Genomic DNA, 22,809 nt, shown 5'->3' on the forward strand with positions numbered 1-22,809 from the left:
AAGTGAGGCAAAAATTTCAATATCTTCCGTACCAATACATTCATATTTTTCGTCATCAAAAGCTGCGATTTCTCAGCCAGTTCACCCTGAAGGAAACAAAAATAAGAAACGATTAACTAATATTTAACAAAAGAAACAACGACATTTTACGAGACAGAAGTATTAAGCTGTCTTCTTACCACTAGAGGCTGTGATATTATAATTGTTTCGTCATGTAAGTTATTCAAAGCGTCCTTAGTCAAACGTAATTTCTCTTCAATTCCTGCAGACACCTAAAGGAGACAAAAAACATTGCTATTCAATATATTGCAACAAAACCTTGTCAAGATGGCTGAGGCTGTTATTCGGAGCAAATATCTCGCAAGTTCGCAAAGAGTCTTTTTTATAGACTCGACAGGAACGAATATAATAATAATAATAATTTATTTCTAGCGCATTACATTAAAAAATCTCAATGCTCTTACAGAATAAAAATAAGAAAAACGATAACGAAACCAATATAAGGAAAATATATTAAATTACAATGGATTATAAAATACTAAAATTCATTAAATACTAAAATTCATGAGTTGAGTTTTAAACCTAGGAACTTGAGAAAGGGGAAACTTAAGAGTTCAAAGTTTAGTTTGTAATGTAATTCGACAAACTTTTTCTTCTGTTTTGATGCCTTTATTTCTTTCCCATTTTTGGGTTCGAGAATATCAGTTCAAGACACTTTTTTGTTTAAGATTAATGTCTGTTTTTACTGTGTATAGAGCGGCTTCTAATGAGCTTCTTAACCAAAACTAAAGCAGTTATTACAACCAACTTTCTAACCAACACAAGGAACCAATGAGAACTCGGAGCAACGATACGTAGCCGACGACAAACGCGGGAAAACGGGGGTTACTAAGGCGACGGCGATTGGTTTGTTCTTGCTCCTGATTGATAGAGGTGGCGCGAGACATTTAAACTAATCACGGATTCGACTCAGTCTTGTCTAAAAACAGCTACATGTTCTAACCTTTTTTCCTTATTTTTTTCCTTGTTTGACTGCCCGTCTGAATGCCTGTCTGTACGTATGTTTGCTTTTTTGTTCGTTCGTTTGTTTGTTTGTTTGTTTTTTGTTTGTTTGTTTGTTCGTTTGTTTATTTGTTTGTTGTTTGTTTCTTTGTTTCTTTGCTTATATGCCAAAAGTGCTACTTGCCTGACTATCAGCCGCTGTTCCCACGTCGTTCGCAAAAGTTGTCAACGACAAATTGTTCTTCGTCAGGGGTAGCCCTGTCTGTATAAACAAAACAATTTAAAATAGTAGTCAAATGATTTTAAAAGCCTGAGCGAGAGTTTGAATTGAAAATGGACAGTCATTGCTGCCTGACTTTTCGAAAACTTTTAATTTTTTCTGTAGGGTATTGAAAGTGCACAAGGCAAAAGTCTTATACCTCAGTGAAATTGTAGCCCATCGGCACTCATTACATTTCCATGGTGTAAGCTTTAATAATCAATTATGTCAATCTCAATACTTCTTTGCCCTCCCCACACACACACCCACCCACCCATCCCCATCCCACCTTTTATTCTTGCACTCTTGATGATCTTATATAGAGGATCTGTCGACAGATAGCCTTTATTTTAACGATGAGAATTAAAGCTAAAAAGCTCGTGGGGTCGTTCGTACTAAAGACTATAATATCGATAAACTGTAACCAGAAAAACTACGATGAAAATCTAAAAATCTAATAATCTTAAATCAAGTATATACAAAACTCTTTAAATTATCTAAAACCACAACTAGGCAGATTGAATCTCTCGATGTTCTATGTTAAAATTCTGGTCTCTTTTTACCTCGATTGAATATTTGAAGAACTCGATTTCCTGGACACCAGAAGTAAAAGTATCATTAATCGCTTTCCTGGTGTCATTTGACACAAGTTCCACGTCTGTTATGGTGCCGTTTATCTCAGCCAGAATCTCATCCATTGGCGGTATTTTCTGTTACGGAAAAGGGTAAAACATAACGATGGTAAACCTGTTCAATAAATAACGACATGTTATTTGATGGCTCGAGCAATGGAAACTTCTTGAGGCGTAAAGCGTCCTCGGTTGTACTTAGAAATTAAAAGGGGAAGATTTCATTTGAAAGCAGTCTATAACATGTTAACTAGTGTTAAGATAGGACGGTACATTGTTCGTGGCTGGTCTTGTTTGTGGCTAAGACTAGCCACGACCAATTTAGTATCCCAAGTAATAGTAAACTTTTACTGTCAAAATAGGATGACAACTCTGAATGAAATACAACTGAAATGGAGAGAACCGGATTAAAACTTGAAATGAACGAGATTAATACCCTGTTCACACCAACATATTAAACATGTAGTGTTTAAAAGTGGTTTAACTAAATAAGGTTAAAAGATAGTGGCTCAAACCTTGCACACCCTACTACTTCACCCGGTAAAACCCTATTTGATTAAAATATGTTAGCAAGGTTGTTTGAAATTTGTCTTCTTAAAATGACTGTAAAGCGGCATAATCGACAAATTGGAAACACTTAAACTTGGTTTAGCTAAACTAGTTTAGTTAGTGTGTATAGGGCATAAGTGTATTACACCAAGGAAGCTAAACCTAATATAAAAAAGGATCTGTTTGGCCGATACGAGTCAAGATTAAGACTATTACGGAAGGTAAAAGTACACGAGACTTATAATTCTTAAACACTGTAACTAGACTTACATCTCTGTAACTTGTCATGTTTTGAAACTTGAATTTGCTGTCAAGTTGCAGTAGTTCCCAGGGTGTTTCCGTTTGGCTGCATCTCCTGTAAATCAAACATATGATCAAAGCAGGAAAAAGAAATTATTTAAAACATGGTTTTATTTAGTTCTTTGAGCCTTATCTTGCAAACCATTTCCCGGTTTTTAGTTGCGTTCATCCAAACATTCTTTATGTCATTCTTAATGTTTTACTCACTTGTAATGTGCGAAATGGAAGGAGGCAGAGGTGGCCGAAAAAGAACGAGTTACTTGGAGGAGACTGATTGATAGCCCCATTCTCCACGAGGAGAGAAGGGAAGATCATGAATTTGCGAGAGAGAGGTGAAATTTTACATATATGGAAAACAAAATATCTTGAGTAAGTCTTGAAGCTAAGACTACGTCATTTACCCTGGGGGGAACCTTATATCAAAAGGTCTTGAATGCTCGTCGTCTCCCTTAAGGGTATAAATCAAAGATTCTGGTCTCACTTAAGGTGAAATAAAGTTCTAGCCACACCCAGATTAGTCTCCTTTAGGGGTTTAATTCAAATTTTACGACGAACATCCCTGACCATTTCATATGTGTGTGTCCCAACCCCCGGGGCCACTTAAACCGGTTAGTAATGAAGACTTCAACAAGCCAAAATTCAAAATTTCCATTGCCTCTGCAAAAGGATTTGCAGGTGAAAAAAGAACTACGAACTACGGTTAGGCCTACTGTCTACACTAATCTGTCGCGAAAACGGAGCTTTTCGAAAACGCTCTTCAAACCGGAAAAATTTCAAAACGCAGGCTTTTCGTTTTCGTGTGGACGGAAAACAATTTGAAAACGGAACTTTTCGAAAACGATGACGTCACGATAAGCATGTGATTTCCCTGACCGAGTTTTCCTCAAACACAAATCCAAAATAATCGATCGGTGATTGTTGCCTTGTTGTTGTTGTTGCTGCGTTAAATTCCTGCGGTTTGGTGTGGACGGAAAACATTTGATGCGTTTTTAGAGTGAAACCTCCGTTTTCAAATTCCTCCAGCTTAGTGTGAACGGGGCCTTAGAGCCTCTTCCCTTGCTTGTAGCATTTTTACAGTTACCTGAGTATATCAGAAAGTCGAATGTCGATGATTCCGTTTCCTAATACAGCTTTAGAGACAGGATAATATCCAAGCGTTGAAGGATCATCTATAGTCTGAAACAAAGTAAGGACACATTTTTTTGTTAACTTTCTTGTTGAATCTCAAGCCAGAATCTAGGATGTAATTCATGGTAGGACATATTAAATAGTTTGGTTTTATTTACAGCCGTTTGCTTGCGGTTAGCATTTATTTACTGCTGTTTGCTTGCGGTTAACATTTAAGGGGGTAAAGGGGAAAGCGACTAAATGCGTCCTACCATAAATCATATGCCCAGAATCTCGTTCTCATTGACCAGCGGCCGAGAAACGTGTTTACGACCGCTGGTTAACAGTAAAGAAGATCCTGAATACGTAAACATAGCTACACACAATCTTTTATGGAAGATTTTCGTACCTTGATAAGCTACCTAACTTTAGCAAAATAGATATTAAAGGGTCAAGCCTTCCTACTGCTGATCCATAACTATTTTAGTTACTTACGTTTTCCAGCAGGCTCAGATCAGCGGCTGACTTGCAGAGGACAGTTGAGTTTGCTCCGATGAAGAATGTGACAGCGAGAATAAGATTTATGAAGAAAGCACTGAAGAAATACAGTCCAACAACGCTAAAGGTAAAAAAAAAAAAAAAGAAAAAAAGAATAAAGACATTTTGGAAGTACATTTGTATAATGAAAAATTGCACTTCCGCTTGAATGTTAGGACTGAAGGCATCAAAATATATATGACTTTCCTTGGGAACATTTTGCAGAGGTCGTGTAGTAAATTTCTAAACAATAACGTCCATTTGGCACGAAAATATGTTGGGATATTTGTCCTCGAACATTATCTGTGTCAAGAAGAGAACAGTTTTCCGAGGGCGTAGCTCGAGGAACACTGTGAGCTTTGACGAACATATAATGTCCTCGGGCAAATACCCGAGCATATTTTCGCGCCAAATGTAGGTTATTGTTTTTATTATTCTTCAAATATTTTTCGCAATACGAGCAGTTTTGAACATTGGGGAATATCACTCGGATATTCTCCAAAACAAAATGCGCCCATACTTCAACAAAATAGGTTCATCGTGAGCTGATAACCTGCGAAAAAGAAGCGATTCAGGGCGATAGAAATGCAATAACAGTAACTGACTATTATGTAATTAAAGTTACGTTTTTCTTACCACATTAGCGAGTTTCCCGCGCAGTTTGAAATATCCGAGCGTGTGCTCGGTGTATCCGAGGGACTGGCACCAAGAGCCCCGGATATGAGTGACAGGAACGTTAACAAGACAACAAAAACAATGGCGAGAGAGATTGACAGAAACGTTATCCATCTGAAAAATACATACATATTTATCATCTTTATATGCACGATTACAAAAAAGTTATTCCTGAAATCTAGCATAATTTTATGGATGACGAATATTAGGATATTTTCATAATCTCACGGGAAAGATCGACGGCATATAAAAACTCCAATTTTATATTCACCTGTATTTATCATATCTGTTGAATAATCCTCCTTTTCCAAATATGCTTTGGACTTCCGCTTTTGCTGGAAGTAGAAGTTCTGTTTGAATCTGAAAGATAAAAACATTTTAAAACCTGCTGTACTGTGTCAACTTTGGCAAAAGCGTGCAAACAGTATGCTTTTTTCCCTTAATTATTCAAATCTAGTGGCACATACTTAACAATTTTCCTTATCCTGACTTTAACACGTTAGAGAGTTCAACAAGTGCATAAAGCTAAACAGGCGAAGGTAGTCAAGCAGAACGAAAATGAGACAAAGTTGCAGAAATTAAATGAAATAAGTAATAACTGGATATATTTTTTTCTCCAGTTTCTTAGCGGTCAGGAATCCTAAATCCTTGAATTTGATTGGCTAATCGCGCGCGCTCCAGCGGTCCGGATTTTCCTATCTGGACCCCGAGTACGGACCGTTCCGAAATATCCAACTTTGGCAACTTTTTAAGCTTTTTGTTACACCGGAAAACAACATAAAATGTGAACATTCAACACAGAGTCTTGCAAAGAGTATTGCTTTTTGTGCCCGAAATGTCAAACACTTTAATTAAAATTCAACACAAAAGTTTCTTTCAAAGCAATACCGTAGAGAGAGAAAAAAATAAAAACGTTATTTGCCGGCCCTGGTCGGCTCGTATTGGGAAAAACTGTACCGTATAGTTTTTCCCAATACGGACCTTCCGGCCGGCAAATAAGAGATATATAGATTAGTGTTTTACAGGATCCTAAAGAGGCAAGTAGAAACTAAGATAACAGTTTGTTCTCATTCAAGTTCTACCTCGGTGTCTGGAATAGACCTTTGTTTTCTTTCATGTTTGCATGTTCATAAGATATTTATACTATAGAGCTCAACCTGAACGACCTGTCATAATTTCATCAATTTTAGGTACAGTTCCTTACCGTATCACCAGCCACTCTTAATGTGCTCACCATCTTAGCTGCAAAATCTTGGAGTTCTTTGGTAAAATTTCTTATTTCTAATATCGAAAAAAAAAGTGGCTTTTAATTTATTTATTTTATTATTTTTTCGTTGTTATTATTAACTTCGATTTTAATTCATACTTGTGTTCTGGTCTCGCAATAACATCTTTCGTTAAAACGGGAAGCTATTTAAATTAGACTGAAACTGTCTCATGTTTGTTTGTTTGTTTGTTTTTAATTTACTTTTTTGTTTGCTTGTTTGTTGGTCGGTTCGCCTCTTTCCTGCTGCAGGCTTGTTTCAGTCTTTCTGTCTTTGTGTTTTGGTTTGTTCTGATTTTCTTTGTGTTTTTTACCTCTGTGTTATCACCGAGAAACGTATAAATCAAGGGGATAAATAACTTTAATTTTCTTATGTCTTTGATTACTCTTGTTTTACTATTGCCTTATACCCAAGGTAATCCCTCTTAAGTTATTTTTAAACATGGCACCCAGTTCTTCCGAGGATGTTACTCGCGCGATGCGTGGATAGCCCAAGCGACTTTCTCGCAACTACCTGAGATGAAATGGCGGGAAATGTGGTGAAAAGTCATTTAATATGTTTTGTTTTTCAAAAGACGTTTCATAGCACAGATGTTGTCTGCGCTCTTAGTCGTCTTTTTGTTCGGCTGGGCTTTCGTTTGCTTTGTGCTTGTTTGGCTATTCATTCTTTTACAGTTTCTTTCGGTTTTACAAAGTTTAAGGACGTTCGCGCGAAAATTTTCCAACATTGATTTTTTTCTGACACTTTTACCACTGTAAGATGATGAGTTAGTTATGTCAGAAATGTAAAAAAATGGGGGGTCACCGACTTCGTTTTGGAGAGAACATGCCCGGAAGAATACCCTAGATCTGAAGAATCGGGCTTCGTTACCGAATAAGGCCAGTGTCTGTAAGCCCAAAAATATTGCAATTAGACCTTTGAAGTGAAATGTTCTCTGCCAAATATTGTTTAAGGGTCTTTAACTGCACCTATTAAGTAAATTTAGTCAACTGGTGAGGTTCCTTAAAGAGCAAGTTCGCATTTAGCGACTATAGTTTCACGCGCCTTGCAGCCGCAAGATGACAGGATTCAATGTCCCGTGGAAAGAAATCTTGATTTTTTTTTAACTTCCCACATTGATCTTTTTGTTCATTTTTGGACAATGTGGAGATAATTGTAAATAAAATCTGTTTCTGGAAAGAAAAGTAGGGGTCACCGAACGTCCAAGATCGTTAAATCCAGGCAAAGCTATAGCAATGGCCATCTGCCCTATCATTGTTCATTTTATTATTTAGCGCGCCCTCTCATGCATGACGTGGCGTGTGAATTTGCGTGCGCAGTAAGGATGCGCAAAAACAATTAGCGCGAACGTCCTTGAGTACGGATTGTTCGGTGGGGTACGGACTTGTCGTTAATCAAGTTTTCGTCCGGGAATCACATGAGTCGAGTTCCTCCGGCCTATTAGGAGGCGAGCAGGAGGCGAAACTCGTGTCTCTCTTTTCCTCATCCCTCTCCATTCCACCCCAACCCTATTCCAGACCCCACCCTCACCACCCCTCCAATTGTGCGTGTGACATTTTTGGTTTTCGCGTCTTTTTTCGCTTCTCATTCCAAAAAGTAAGGAAAAAGAAAAACTGTGGCTGGGTTGTCTGCATCTTCACGTCATATTGACGTCATATGGTAATCTGTCTTCTTTGAATAAATACTTGGATCATTCTTTTTTCCTTTAAAAACGAAATCATGTGTTCGCAAGAAGACAGTTTCTAATTCGAATTAATTAAGATCACATTTTTGGGAAAGTGTTTTAAAAATAGGTTTGAAAACTTGCTCTTTATATTTGCCCCTAAATGCATTTTTAAAATAAACCTTTTAAAAGCAATGGTAACGCAATAAAGCTTGTCCTGAAATTAATCCAGAGCAGAATAATTTCAGTAGTCTCTAAACCGCTAACTTACGCGTTTTATGTAAACAATTCAGGATGGAAGATTATGCGTGCCCATCTCACGATAAATACAAAATCATACTTACGAGTTAAAGAAAAGCATTTCAAAATTTCAGACTTTTTGGAAAATGAAAAATCTGCCATGACAAACTTGAAAATTTCATTTTCTAATATACTCGTGCAACGTCTGATTTTATGAATTATTTAGGGGTATCCGGTGTTTTCCTTTCTAAAGCGAACAGTGTAAAACAAACCTGACAGTAAAGATCACTCCATGCTAGGAATACAAAGTGGTCTCTCGGCTTTTATTTCAACATTGTTGTGGTGAGTACAACTTGTCTTGAATTGTATGCTTTAATTTAGCAATCTTTACGAGTTGAACTGAACGGAAAATATTGTTTGGCCAAGGTATAAATACTTCAAAGTAGCTTTTGTAATCAGTTACATGCGAAATGTTCCCATGTAGTTTAGGAAAAACCTCATGACAATAGAACAGTAATTAAGAAAAAAAAAGGGAGACTTTGGCACTAGGTTTTTAGCCTTTTATACGCTAAAGAGAAAGTATCAGTATTTGCGGTGACTACAAGAATTTGTTTGTCTATCTTTGTGTTGGATTGATTTAAAAATTATACATAAAGAAAACGAAAATTATTCCATTTGTCGTTCACCGTAAACGTCATTCTTCAACTCTCTGACTAACTTATTCACGTATGGACCTGAATGATTACTCAAGCTTTTACCGAGGTTGAATTTTCTCATGTAAAGTTTTCTATAGCGCCAAAGTTGATTTGTACATTCCAACATTTTGTGGTTTGAGCGAATCGTAAATGTCAGGTACAAAATAGAGAAAATGAACTTGTACACCCGAAATGATTTCGTTCTTTTTACACCAAGCAGTCCAAGCACTCTTTCACCATTTATTTCTTTAGTCCATCAGACTTAAAGATATAATGCACAGATTTAGAATGCTAATTTACTAAGACTTCGCTTTTTTGAGTCCCTACTGACTCTTCTTTCCAATGACACAAAGTTTATTACGTATTACTGCAAAAATTCTACAATCAGCCTTGTTTGGTTTATTTTTTCAGTTACAAGACTTACTGAGGGAAGCGTCATGAATTACGTAGAAGAAATTTTACATGCTATCTTTATAGCCTGCCTTGTCGCTAATTTCCTTTTCAACACCGGTCGTGCTCTAAAAGCCATCGAGTTATGTAAGGAAAGCTTGGTTTTGCTCGGTAACAAAGTGCTGAGTGTAAAAAAGCCATTACGGCAAAGAATGTACACAAAAATCTATCGTACCATGTTTAAGGCGTACTGCCGTGTTAACGATCACACAAAGGCAATAGCGTGCGGCAGGAAACTTCTCAACATTTACCGCGAAAGTGGTGATATAGTCAAAGAAAGTGAGCTTAGCATAGTTCTGGCACAGATATGTCGGAATAAAAGTATGTATGCTGAGGCAAAAGAACTTTATGAGAGAGCAATCCCTGCCATGCAAAAAACAGGTAACAGGAGAAGAGAAGCAATGGCTTTTGGAGGCCTGGGAAATTTGGTTATTTTACTCGGTGAATACGTCAAGGCTAAAGAATACTATGAAAAAGCCCTAGCCATCAGCATGGAAATTGGTGATAGAGCAGATGAAGAAGCATGTTATGGAAACCTAGGAATTGTGTTTTTTTCTCTCGGTGAATATGTCAAGGCTAAAGAATATTTCGAAAAAGCACTAGCGATCAGCATGGAAATTGGTGACAGAGAAGGAGAAGGAAAACGTTATGAAAACCTAGGAACTGTGTTTCGTTGTCTCGGTGAATATGTCAAGGCAAGAGAATATTACGAAAAATCACTAGCGATCAGCATGGAAATTGGTGACAGAGAAGGAGAAGGAACATGGTATGGAAATCTAGGAAGTGTGTTTCTTGCTCTCGGTGAATATGTCAAGGCAAAAGAATATTACGAAAAAGCACTTGCGATCAACATGGAAATTGGTGACAAACAACAAGAAGGAGTATGGTATGGAAACCTTGGAAGTGTGTTTCTTTCTCTCGGTGAATATGTCAAGGCTAAAGAATATTTCGAAAAAGCACTAGCGATCAGCATGGAAATTAGTGACAGAAAGATAGAAGGAACATTGTATGGAAATCTTGGAAATGTGTTTCTTTCTCTCGGTGAATATGTCAAGGCAAAAGAATATTATGAAAAAGCACTAGCGATCAGCATGGAAATTGGTGACAGAGCGAACGAAGGAATACGGTATGGAAATCTAGGATGTGTGTTTCTTTCTCTCGGTGAATATGTCAAGGCAAAAGAATATTATGAAAAAGCACTAGCGATCAGCATGGAAATTGGTGACAGAGCGCGAAAAGGATCATGTTATCGAAACCTAGGAAGTGCGTTTCTTTCGCTCGGTGAATATGTCAAGGCTAAAGAATATAATGAAAAAGCACTTGCGATCAGCATGGAAAGTGGTAATAAAAATGCAGAAAGAGATCATTACAGACTGGAAGGCTGTTTTCATAGATCCCTTGGTGATAAAGATAAAGCTCAAGCCTACTTTGAAAAAGCACTTGCGATTACAGTTGAAATTGGTGACAGAACAGGAGAAGCAAGAAGTTACCTCGACCTTGGGCAAATACTTCAATCTCGCGGCGATCATGACGTGGCCGAAGAATATCTTGAGAAGGCGCTGTCAATAAGTGAAAATATTGGAAACATTGAAATTGAGTTTGCATGCTATTGTAGACTTACATTGACGAAGTTATCACAAAACAACTTTCAGGAAGCTTTTTCCCTTTTGTTTCGAAGTATTGAAAAATCCGAAAAAATGCGAGTTTTTCTTCAAGACAGCGATCAATTAAAAATATCCTTTGCAGACACACATGATTTTCCCTATCGGCTGCTCAGTGAATTGTTTTGTAAAACTGGAAATCCTAAGGATGCTATTTATGTTGCAGAGCTTGGACGAGCTAGAGCCTTAGCAGACTTGATGGCAACTCAGTACTCGGTTGATCGCACATCAGCCGACCCACAATCATGGACTGTTGTTGAAAATGTCATGAAGAAAGAAAGTAACTCTACTTGTCTATACATTTCCTATTTCGAGCAAACAGTGTTTTTGTGGATTCTCAAGGCAAGCGGACTAATTCAGTTCCGAAAACTTGAAGTGGATAAAAAGACTCTTTACACAAGATTAGTAAAGGTTGCTGAAAATTTGGATGAATTTTTTGCTATCATGGCTGAAAGCTTCCGAGACTTTGGTATTTTACCCGAGGAGGTCTGCGAAGATCGATCCTTGAATGACAATGACATTGAAACAAATCCTGAATCTTGTCAGGAAGAGAGTCCCGCAACTTTGCAACAAGGTAAGCCTGGGAATACGGATGATCCCGAACCGAGTCTAACATTGTTCTACGAACTGCTCGTCAATCCTGTATCCGACTTACTTGACGAGCCTGAAATCATCATTGTTCCTGATCGCAACCTGTATCGTGTTCCATTTCCAGCTTTACTCAATGCAAGTGGGAAATATTTATCGGAGCGTTTCAGAATCCGCGTGGTTCCTTCTTTGTCGACTCTGAAGCTCATTCAGGACAGTCCTGCAGACTATCACTGTCACACTGGTGCTCTGGTAGTGGGTGATCCTGATGTTGGTGTGGTGATTTACAGGGAAGAAGTCAATAAAAAGTTCATACCATTGCCTGGTGCAAGAAGGGAAGCAGAGATGATCGCACGACGGCTGGGCGTTTGGCCTTTGTTAGGACAGGACGCAACAAAGAAAGCGGTACTTGAGAAGCTGAATTCAGTGAGTCTGATACATATTGCTGCACATGGTAATGCTGAAAGAGGAGAAATTGCTCTTGCCCCTCTAGATCCGGTCCATCCAGGATCTACCACGCTAACCGGAATTCCACAAGAAGACGACTACCTTCTGAAAATGTCCGACATTTCAAAAGTCAAAGTGCGGGCTAAGCTGGTGGTACTAAGCTGTTGTCACAGTGGCCGTGGACAAATTAGAGCCGAGGGAGTTGTTGGAATCGCTCGCGCGTTTCTAGGAGCCGGTGCACGCTCAGTGTTGGTGGCACTATGGGCTCTAGACGACAGTGCAACAAAGAAGTTGATGAGTCGTTTTTACGAGCACCTTGTTCATGGAGAAAGTGCCAGTAAATCTCTTCACGCGGCCATGAAGTGGATGAGAGATCACGGCTTTACCAAGGTTTCAAGGTGGGCACCGTTTATGCTGATTGGAGATGACGTGACATTTGCGCTTGAAAAATAAAGGTATGTTTATACTAGCGAAGAAAAGATTTCATAAAATTGGTTAATTATACTAGTTGCCCGTGCGACCTAATGGAAAATTAAAACTCCCTACTTTCCTTCTTTTGTGTTTACAAGGGCAAAATCTAGCTGTGCTGTACACAAAGGAGCTACAGAAGGATATCAACATATTTTCATTTCCAATTACTGAGAAATTGAGGACTTTCTTGTGCGGCGCAGTGAGATCCCTTATTCCTGTCATCCTCGACCGTAAATCTGTTACTTATGCTTAAACAGTAAAGTGTTCTCGTACCATTGCCTGGTGCAGGAAAGGAAGATATGATCGGACGCGTATGTCCGCAATTGATTAAACTGTATTCATCGTCTATTGATGAAGTTGCCTTCGCGCGGAATTGGCCGATCTCTGATCTTTAAATGGTAACACTATTCTGACATACATTATTTGACTTGATAATGACGTTGCGGTAATGTCGAAACGTCGTCGATTTTAATTCAGCTTTTCAGCTTTTTAAATCTTAGAAATGCTTTCAAGAAATGTTCTGTCGCAAGTTTTTATTGTCAAATGTTTTTCTAAGTCACTTCTTTCCGTACTATTTTTCAGCGCTGAAAAAATTTTCAAGGTTTTAGTTTGAATTCATCAATCAGAGTGCGAGAACTTTAGGGACTGCGCAGTTGACAAGTTGTTGAATGGTTCGCACGGGCAGTTTATTTTTGGAAAGCAAAGCTTGAGTTTGTTTCGAGGCAACACGGCTGTCCAAGGAAACCTAAGGTGTAATTTCTCGCATTTTCTAGACATGATCAAAACTGGACTGTTCTTTACTTTTTTTTTCCTAAAAGTGAACTGCAAACTATGAAAATCGTGAGTTAGTTGAATTTACCATTTGGACTGAATGAAATATACGTGATATAAACAGTCCACCTCAGGCGATGTTAATTTTTAACAATTATTTTTTATTTTTATTTCTTAAATTTCTATTTCTAGTTTATTTATGTATTTAATTATTCTTTTGATTCACTTTTAAATTCTTTTATTTCTATTTTTTTAATTTCTTTTTTTTATATATATATTTTTATTTTTTTTTTTTATTTTTTTTTTTAGAGTACGCACTCAGCACTCCGCACTTCGCACTCCGCGTTTTCGGAACAGCCCGGCTTGTGGCCGTCATTCTCTTCTTAATTTTCCGTGCCAGCGACGTTCTCTCAGTATGAAGCTCAGTGTCGTTTCAGAACAAAATAAAGTTTTGTTGTTGTAAAAGATAGCTAGGCGAAAAGTTGTATTTCTGCAACAGTTCAGTTGGAGAGTCTGGTTCATTAAACAAATTTAAACGCCTCCTCTACCATAATTTTTAAACACGGCATTCATGGAAACCAGGATGTTTTTTAAGGGGCATTTCAATGTAAGTTAATATAATGTTAGGATTTTGATTTATAATCATTATTATGATGTTATTTTTTTCTACCTGATGTTTTTACCGTGTATAAATAATGATTGAAGATTAAAGATTAAAGATTAAAGATTCTTCCAAACATTTTCCCTGTTTTGCCGCTTCTTTTGAAGGGACAAACGAGGTGCCCCAAAGACTATGATAGCCCTCGAGTTCTTTTCACAGGGCAAATGTATTACTTTCCGAGAGTTACTGGTCTACGTCGAATTCAGGCTCGTCCTTACCGTCCGCCGTTTGTTGTTGTTGTTGTTGTTTTTGTTTTTTGGCTGCGTTGCCGCGCTTTGCGACAGCCAATTACAAGCGTCGAATTCAAATTTGTTGCGAGACAAGTCGCAGCTTCAGTGGTAATACGAGCAGCAAAACTAAAATTTGTTGCAGAAAGTAGAACTCCAGTCTACTTTGCACAACATGTTGCCTCACCTTGCAACACTGTATTTTGCTGCGAGGCAAGTTGGTCACAAACGTGGTAATACGCGCAACAGCGTGTTTTGAACTTACAATGCAACAATGTTGCGAGACAAGTTGAAGAAAAATGTTGTCCATATTACCGGACCTTAAAAATAAGCAAACCACAACGGCAACAGCAAAGAGTAACCTCGTACCCAGATCTCACTCTGTTTGACGCCTGCCTGGCCGTGGGAGACCTGGGTTCGACATTAGGCAAGGAGTATAATGGCTGTGTACGCATGCGTTACTTAAGAAATAGAAACGTGTACCGTGTTGCTATCGAGTTATAGAAACACGAGCGGAACTTTGGGAGAACGAGAAATGCGGTGGGAACACGAGCCGCAGGCAAGTATTTCCACAGGTTTTTCGAGTTCTCCCAAACTTTCACGAGTGTTTCTATTAAACAATTAGATTATTCGCTCTCGATGCCTATCGCGTGATAGTTGACGAGGGCGCAGCCCTCGTCAATTATCACGCGATAGAAATCGAGAGCGAATAATCTAATTGTTTTAGTATAAATCTATTAGTCGTTCAAAACTTTCATCTAAATCCTCTTCACAGACACTTGGAAAACACAAGGAAGCAGCCCCCAGCGAATGCGACGGCCAATTTTTAAAATTCTTTTTCGAATTGTACGTATTCTGTTTAAATTATCTCTGAAAATGATAGACAAACTGAATGAATGTATATTCTTGCGAGATTCGTGGGTTGAATATAAAGTCGTTTTTTTAATCGACGTTGTCCAGTTGTCCTTGGCGTTGTAGTTGTTGTCGCTTAAACTCCCTTTGTTTGTTTGGGCGGCGAGTGTCTATCCGCACTTTCGACCATCCGTTTGTTCAGTTGCGTTGTGGTCGGGAGTTTCTGCTTTGCACTCGTTTAGCTGCTCATTTCTCTGCGGTTCATTCAGTTTATTATTGTTTGGGCAGCTTTTCTACGGTGAACTCTGTCAGATCAAGCACACAGTCGGAGGGCAAAGAAAACGTTTCAAGGACAGCCTGAAGGTCTCCCTGAAAGACTTTAACATCAGCACTGACTCATGGGAGTCACTGGCCTCGGACAGACCCTCCTGGCGCCATCACATCATCAAAGGAGCCCACGCAGTAAAGGAGCGCAGGTCCCTTCAAGCTGAGTAGAAACGGGCACGGCAGCACGCAAGGCTAGAGCCACCAGCGCCAACACAGCGCCTACCCACTTCTGCCCTACCTGTGGGAGAGGCTTCCTTGCCAGGATTGGCCTCATCAGCCACCTCCGGACACTCATCAGCCAACTAGATGTCATGGTCATCCTCGACAACGAAGGACGAACAACAACAACATATTGTTTGGGCAGGAGACACTAGTCTCTTATTTAAACTCCTCAAGTTTCAAAATGTATGAAAACATAGCTAGGGTACAAGCTCCTTTGCTTCTTTGATGTTTATATAAAGGAAGGCATCCCCACACCGTTGGAGGGTTTCCGTCGATTTAAAACGAAGTGACACATAAACAAATCCTCCACGAAAATATCCGCGCAACGCGCGAGCAATATACGCGGACGAACTAACTGGGTACTATGTCTGAAAATAACTTAAGAGAGATTCCCTTAGGGATCAGGCCTATATGGGGATTCACTCTCTTACTTTGATAATCTCTTGGTCACAGTTAAAAACCTTTACTATTTACCAGTCTTTTCTGTTTGATAACTTACCTTCCCTTCCTGATAATGTCTTTTGGTCAACTTTTGCTGCCATGGAGTTAAATTCATTTTGCCCCTAAAGTAAAAAAAAAAATCGATATCAGTAATATCTGTTAGCTAAAAGTTAGATCTAAATGATAACTTTCGTTGTTAGTGCACGTTGCCTCTAGCTTAAAAGATCTCGTCTACACCCTGCCATGATTAAAAGTCTATTTCTACCAGAAATTAAAATGCGGTGTATATCTTGTAACAGATATTAAATATCTTTTATCCGATATCTTTTTCCTAGCAATCGCCCTATTTCCCTTTCTCGTTTTGAGGTAGCTACACGTAGCTTAAAAGTTATTGCAAATGAACGAGGGTTAAGAATTTGTGACACACCTCAGTGCTTCGTTCTTCAAAGTCATTTCTGGCGAGAATTCCTTCTATGTTTGACGACTCTTGCGTCAATGCCGGGACCTAAAAACAACACAAACGGGGTTGAAAATTGAGAAGAATGTGGTGACAAGAAAAAAAAAAACATACCGTAAAAATTTCAAATTCAATTTCTTAGAGGAACAGAAGTCTTAAGAAATGAACCCTGAAAATCTTGGCACACTTCATCCGGTGTGATTACCTCAGCTGTCAATAGTTTACCCCCAAGCCTTGTTAACACGTAGTTCGTTTCAAAGCTATGTCAACTTCGCTTTATTTTCATTTGGGAGGCTTTCGGAGCTTGCTGACAAGAATAAATTACTTTCGAGTTGTTCAAAGTCCATTACGTTATCGCTTATGACAGTAACGTGAACACGGAGACATGGGGACTGAAAAGATCAGTATTTTCCCTTATGTCGCTATTATGGTATGTATAATGCTGCTGTTATGTCATTATGTCAGGATGTCCACTCTGCAAACATAACGAGTACATAACGTCCATCTTATGTCGTTATGTTTATGTCGTTATGTCGCTAAAGTGAACTAAGCCTTACCTTGTTAAAATCCGCTTGAGCCTGTAGTGGATCCCCAGTGGGTATTTTGTCACACGCCCCAGCTGTTTTTGACGACTCATCTTTGTCACACTCTGTTTTCGCGTCTGTTAAGTTGTTGCGTGCCTCGTCCAGGCCATCACGAAGTTTCTGACCAAGCAGCCGTAAATTCTGAACAATGTCCGCCACATCCTTTAAGGAATCTCTTAGATCTTTGAGCTCTGAGAAGCAGATTGTCAATTACCGGACTTTGGTTGGAACTGAATAGCATTTATCACTAATGACAGTTTTTTATCAGTTTTATTTGGATGATTTCTGAGAAATTTATTAGCTCGATTACTCCCATGTGTCTATGTTTATCGTTTATTGGTTTGCTTGTTGTTTCTATGTTTTATAATGTCTTGTTTTATAATTGCTTACCAATTAGACTGCTCAGCCAATCTCAAACCGTAGTAAAATCTAAAACTAAAATCTAAAACCAAAGTAATTGTCTGAATAATTTCGACATTCAATAGGTTATTTTACAGTTGTGCGCTTGGTTACCTGGCCTATGAATGCAAGCGAGGCTGGAGGTGACCTTGCTTTGATACAGACCTTTCTGCTTTTCTCATTTAAATGCAAACTATAGTTAGCGTTTAAAACAACTTGATTTACACAATAAAGGAAAGTGAGGTCTATATCAAAACAAGGTCACCTGCAGGCTCGCTGCCATTCAAAGGCCAGGTCACCAAGCAGACAACTGTAAAATGGTCTATTGAAAACCGCTCTATTTGTTTGTTTATTTGTTTTCTTCTTTCCATGCTTGTTCCATCATTCTTTTTTTGTTTACGCTTGTTTGTTTTTTTTTTTTATTTCTTTTAACTTTTTTCTCTGTTACTGTTATTCACTTGTTTACAACACTTAAACGTAGAAAATCCTTTTGTCATAAGATATATTCTGTTAGAAATTTTTCTCAAAAAAATCGCCTTTAAACTTGCTTCATGGTTCGCTAGTGTGCTCTCGCATAAAATAAAGACCTGCCGTCGGCTTAAGGTCCCGTCCACACTGGGCCGGAGAAATTTGAAAACGCAATAATCGCATTTGTCTTCGAGTAAAACTCGCGCAGAGAAATATCATGATTATCGTAACGTCACCGTTTTCAAAAAGTTTCGTTTTCAAAATGTTTTCTGTCCGCACTAAAACACAATGGCGGCGGCGTTTTCAAATTCCTCCGGGTTGAAGAGCGTTTTAGAAAAGCTCCGTTTTCGTGACGGATCAAAGTGGACGGAAGGCCTAACCAAGCTGTGTTTTCAAGTCCAACAAGTAATGTTCCCTTGTGCAGCAACCGTAGATACTAACTTGTTCCTAGTTCTTTGACGTTATCCAGAACGGCCTTCACGGCGTCTTTAGTTCGTTCAATGACTGGTGTGGTAATATTAACCGGTAGATCTGTAACCAAGGTAAACAAGTTTTATAAGTAATTCCAAATCAGAAAACCGCATAACAAGGACAAATAGCTTCCGTTCTTCTTATTAGTCAAAACGCTTTACAGGATTTGTCTGTCTTTTTTCAACCAAAGGAAATTTCGTTCAAAAAGGCCCTTAGCTAAACGAAACAGTTCCTTGAGATTCAATTCAATTCAAGAACTCTGTTACTCTACAAGCTCGGCGGAAATAATGCGAAACTATATTTAATCCGATTAGTTCCTGTTTTGTCCCTAACTGGTTGAAAAACTTCAAGTTTTTTTCCAAACAGTCGGAGCAGATTGCTAACTTAAACAAGTTTCTTGAATCATTAGAGTACAGAGACTCCGAAACATATGCAAAGCACATACGTAATACAGTAATGTAGACCGTAAATCAAACACTGCGATCGAAGTCAAAGATCGTCATACTTGTTACGGTAAAAATTGTGTATGAAATCACTACAGCAACTTATAACTCACATGACAATTCTTTTGTTATCAGATCGATTGTAAAATTCATATTTTCTCCGGTTACTTCGCTTAGTTCCTACAAGAGGAAAACAATTCAAAATATTACAACACAGCACATATAACTAAGCTTCTGTTACCAGTTTCCTGATAACATTTACTACGTAGACACCCCTTACAATGATTAAGAACGAATTGGTTCTAAAGAAAAACTTTACAACGTTTAGATGCCCAGCGTTGTAGCTACAATCGAAACAAACCGTTTGCATGTTACACGTCATCAATAGCTTATGACGTCGTGTTTCAATTCAGGCTACGCGCGCGCGCGTTGTTTATGTTTTGATTCTCGTTCACATTGCTCCTCGCCTTTCTTCCAGCCGGAGGAACCTAAGCACGAAAAATTTCGCCATAACTAACCCTCTGACTACTTGCAAATTCCTAATGATGGTTTCTTTTCAGACACTGTTAAAAGTTAAAGGAACATAATAAGCCCTCTTAGCTAGTTATTTCTTCCACAGCGCAATAAGTGGTACTGTTATGCTGAAAAATGGCGAGTGTTTGTATTTCAAATACAATCAAAATGTTTTTGATTGCGTGAACTCTGTATAAGTGCCAGTTCTCGCTCAAATTTTGCGAAATAAAAGGTTTTTTTGCAATTTTTTGAAGTTCATGTTATAGTAAAAAAAGAAAAAGCAAAATACGTGCACTTGTACAAAAAAGATCGCATTAGGAACATTTTTATCGATGGCAGGGAGCAAACATTATCTTGGCAATCTTTCACAAAAAATTCATATACAACTGTTGTGTTTGATATCAACTTCAAGTCTTCAAGGCTCACCTCCAAGGTGTTCTCCTTGTAAATGGTGATGTCCACAATCGAGTCCATAAAAAGGGCGTCCAGCGATGGAGAGGCGCTTTCTGTTTTGTCGTTGATAAGACTGATTGAAAAAGCAGCGATCCTGCGGAATATAAATCGTCTTACAATTAATCGTGATAAGCCGGCCATGTTACTCAACTGTTCAGGTGTCATTCGCAAGTTTAAAGGTTCAAAATGTGTTTCGACATCAATAGGTTGTCCCGAGGTTTAAATGTTGGAGTATTTTCGAGGGGATTTAAAATAAACCAACAATTGGTCATTTGCGATTTATAACAGTGATTTTCAAATCCTTATACGAGTAGGTTTCGAGTTTTCGATGGGACGGTCTCCATCATTATTAAATTTTTACAAAAAGCTAGTCTATGAACTAATGTCGTTGCTGCTTTGGAACTGTTACTCTTTAATTGATGTCGGCAAAATGAGATTCTGCGTTTTTTAGTTAAGAAATAATAAAATCAATCTAAGCTTTAACTAGAGCGGTTTTTAATTTGAGTTTCAAAAAGGGATTGGTTTTGCACTTCGCGCCAATTTTTCATCCAATCGTTACTCGTTCGCACGCGTTTTCCCGCGCTTTGCGTCAGCTACCTGTAATTACTTCGAAATTTTGATTGGCTCATTTTATTGTCCGTGTTCTTTGTGATTGGCAAGAGCGATTACTTTGGTTTTCGTTTTACGACACTCAGTTGAAAACCCCTCTATCAGACAACGGAAATTAGACTTCAATAATCTTGACTTGGTAGAAGCTCCCAAAATGCTTGCACATCAAAACAAGAAGTGACAAGACTCGATTTGCACTGAAGAAGCTTCTCGTTTACACAGTTGTGTCAAACTTACATAATTAATGCCGTACAAACAGAAATCGCGGCTGTGAAAAGTTGTCTGTGTTTCTTAGGATTCGTTTCCAGGTCCTCCTCCAACAGCTCGCCGCCACACCGTCCCTTGCAACGAAAGCAGCCAAATATGATACCGACCAGCGGTATTACAAAAGCACTTATGAGCGACATGGAGGTGAGAAGTGTTACAGGTAGATTTTCCTCTATCGCCTGAAAGGAAAAATCAGTGCAGCGTTCAAATAATCTCAAATGCTAATCAAAATAAGAGAAACTTTAAAGTTTTTTTTTGTTTGTTTTTAATAAACCTTGCTGACGGTCGGTACAGGAGCTACGTCACTGTTTGAGCTCTTTAAAAAGTTTGGCCTCAATTTTTCAACTTCATCGTTTACAATCCGTATTAATCTTCTCCATCTCTAATCATCCTTGTTTGTTTATGGTTGATTGTTATCTCTTTGGTTTTTTTCCATATTAGCAAACTACTATTTTCAGGTTTCCTTCGACTAAAAGGTAATTTTGATCGCGGCCCAAAATAACCAAAAATACCCTGACTGAAGTCGTTTAATTCTTAGAGAGTACTCTCTGCGTGTACGGAAGGTGCCACTTGTCAAAGTTCTTCTCAACACATGCGTTTGAGCGGCTCGAGAGAGCTTTTTATTCTTTTTCTTGTTTCTGCATATCAATATCTCACTGTGCCTTTACCTTTCTTGTTATGTCTCCAACCGTAAAATCACCTTTCCCGTCAAGAGTTCGGAGTCCATCTTTAATGGCATCTGCAATGTGTTACATGCGAGATCTTAAAGATTATGATTTGTATGGGTAATCACATGATTTCGAGTGCAATTTTGAATAAATAAGCACGAATAAATTTCTCAAAGGCTAACAAAATCAAGGACATTAGGCTGTTCAGTATAAATTGGAAGCTTGTTATTTGTGCACATGTACGCATTTCGGACCTGTTTGACCAGCCATCATTCGATCATGGCTTACCAGAAAACCACATATTAAGCGCTTTCACTGCAATTTTTTATGTACAGTTTCAAATTATTCAAAGGCTGAAAAAATTGCTTGAATTCATATAACAAATACTGGTTTAGTTCATCTTGGCTTTGCACCCGCTAAACCTCGGATTTTAGAATCCCGTCAATTCTGTGTCAAACTGACATCAGAATGCAGTTAGCTTCGGCATGTACAAAAATTTGGGAATCTTTCAAAGACTTCTAGCTAAATTAAAAAGGTAATGATGTAGATCCAGGGAAATGATTTCGAAAACCTGTGAAAAGATCTTTATGAAAGAAGCATTTGACACCAACCACTCGAGATCGCTAGCGCTGCCCGGGTACATTTTGCCATCTTTCAAGCGACAACATTGCTTTTATGTATTTAAGAATTTTCAAATGCTGTAACTTAAGTACACAAATTAAAGGAAGAGATTCTTGTCATTTTTAATTAAAGAGCAAGAATGTTTTATTTTGTATTGTTCCTTATCATTTTTCCACGACGAAAAGTCAACTTTTTAGTTATAAAAAATTCCTCACCGATGCAAATTTCTCGAAAGGAGATTTCTCGACCGATATTAAGTAGTTATAGTACCCAAGGAATAATCTTGCGTTTGAACTGGTTTTATTTCTTGACTAATTTACAGAGAGCAAGGGTTTCTCAGCTAGGACATTTTAATAGCACACTTCAACTACACTGTTCCAATTTCCGGCTCAGCGGAAATATAACGACTGAATTATGTAGAGAAAGAGTTTTTCAAGGCATTCGGGTATTTAGAACTGTTTTTAGTGTCAATTCGCAGCCAATAAAACCTCTTTCATTGACGAAAAGTTTGCAGCTGATGGAAATTTCTCGCTAGCAACTAGATTGAAAACAACTTGGGTAGTTACTGACGCAGAGCAAGTTTCTCAGGCACAAGAGAAGATTAAGGTATGAGAGTGAATCCCCCACGTAGGCCTTATACCCAAAGAATCCCTCCTAAGTTATTTTTTGACATGGCACCCAGTTATTTCGAGGACGTTACTCGCGCGATACGTGGATAGCCCAAGCGACTTTCTCGCAACTACCTGAGACGAAATGGCGGGAAATGTGGTGAAAAGACATTTCATTGCAAAGATGCTTTCTGCACTCGAGCTCTCAA

At 38.4% G+C, this 22,809-nt stretch overlaps 2 protein-coding genes across 2 annotated transcripts in view; one reads left to right on the forward strand and one right to left on the reverse strand.

The window, feature by feature from the left end:
* LOC110061975 (prominin-1-A-like) overlaps positions 1-22,809 on the reverse strand; it is a 32,305-nt gene that overhangs the window by 6,008 nt on the left and 3,488 nt on the right. Inside the window, exons 2-19 of the mRNA XM_089285937.1 lie at positions 21,372-21,442; positions 20,674-20,882; positions 19,801-19,921; positions 18,975-19,041; positions 18,389-18,478; positions 17,054-17,271; positions 16,467-16,544; positions 16,098-16,161; positions 6,263-6,339; positions 5,330-5,418; positions 5,020-5,172; positions 4,342-4,465; positions 3,821-3,915; positions 2,710-2,794; positions 1,825-1,971; positions 1,187-1,264; positions 180-272; positions 33-86 (exon numbers count right to left, since the gene is read on the reverse strand). Coding sequence (XP_089142063.1) covers positions 33-86; positions 180-272; positions 1,187-1,264; positions 1,825-1,971; positions 2,710-2,794; positions 3,821-3,915; positions 4,342-4,465; positions 5,020-5,172; positions 5,330-5,418; positions 6,263-6,339; positions 16,098-16,161; positions 16,467-16,544; positions 17,054-17,271; positions 18,389-18,478; positions 18,975-19,041; positions 19,801-19,921; positions 20,674-20,882; positions 21,372-21,442 — 1,913 coding nt within the window. The remainder of the gene's footprint in view (positions 1-32; positions 87-179; positions 273-1,186; positions 1,265-1,824; positions 1,972-2,709; positions 2,795-3,820; positions 3,916-4,341; positions 4,466-5,019; positions 5,173-5,329; positions 5,419-6,262; positions 6,340-16,097; positions 16,162-16,466; positions 16,545-17,053; positions 17,272-18,388; positions 18,479-18,974; positions 19,042-19,800; positions 19,922-20,673; positions 20,883-21,371; positions 21,443-22,809) is intronic.
* LOC149117773 (uncharacterized) lies at positions 9,326-12,809 on the forward strand. Its single transcript, XM_089285930.1, has one exon. It carries the CDS (start codon positions 9,359-9,361, stop codon positions 12,518-12,520), a length of 3,162 nt encoding a protein of 1,053 aa, XP_089142056.1. The 5' UTR covers positions 9,326-9,358; the 3' UTR covers positions 12,521-12,809.

This window comes from Orbicella faveolata, unplaced genomic scaffold, assembly GCF_042242905.1.
Source record: "Orbicella faveolata isolate gen_17 unplaced genomic scaffold, um_ofav_v1 contig_1, whole genome shotgun sequence".
NCBI classification, from domain to species: domain Eukaryota; kingdom Metazoa; phylum Cnidaria; class Anthozoa; order Scleractinia; family Merulinidae; genus Orbicella; species Orbicella faveolata.

Coding starts and splice junctions, on each gene's coding strand:
- LOC149117773 (XM_089285930.1), top strand. CDS start 9,359: ATGAATTACGTAGAAGAAATTTTACATGCTATCTTTATAGCCTGCCTT.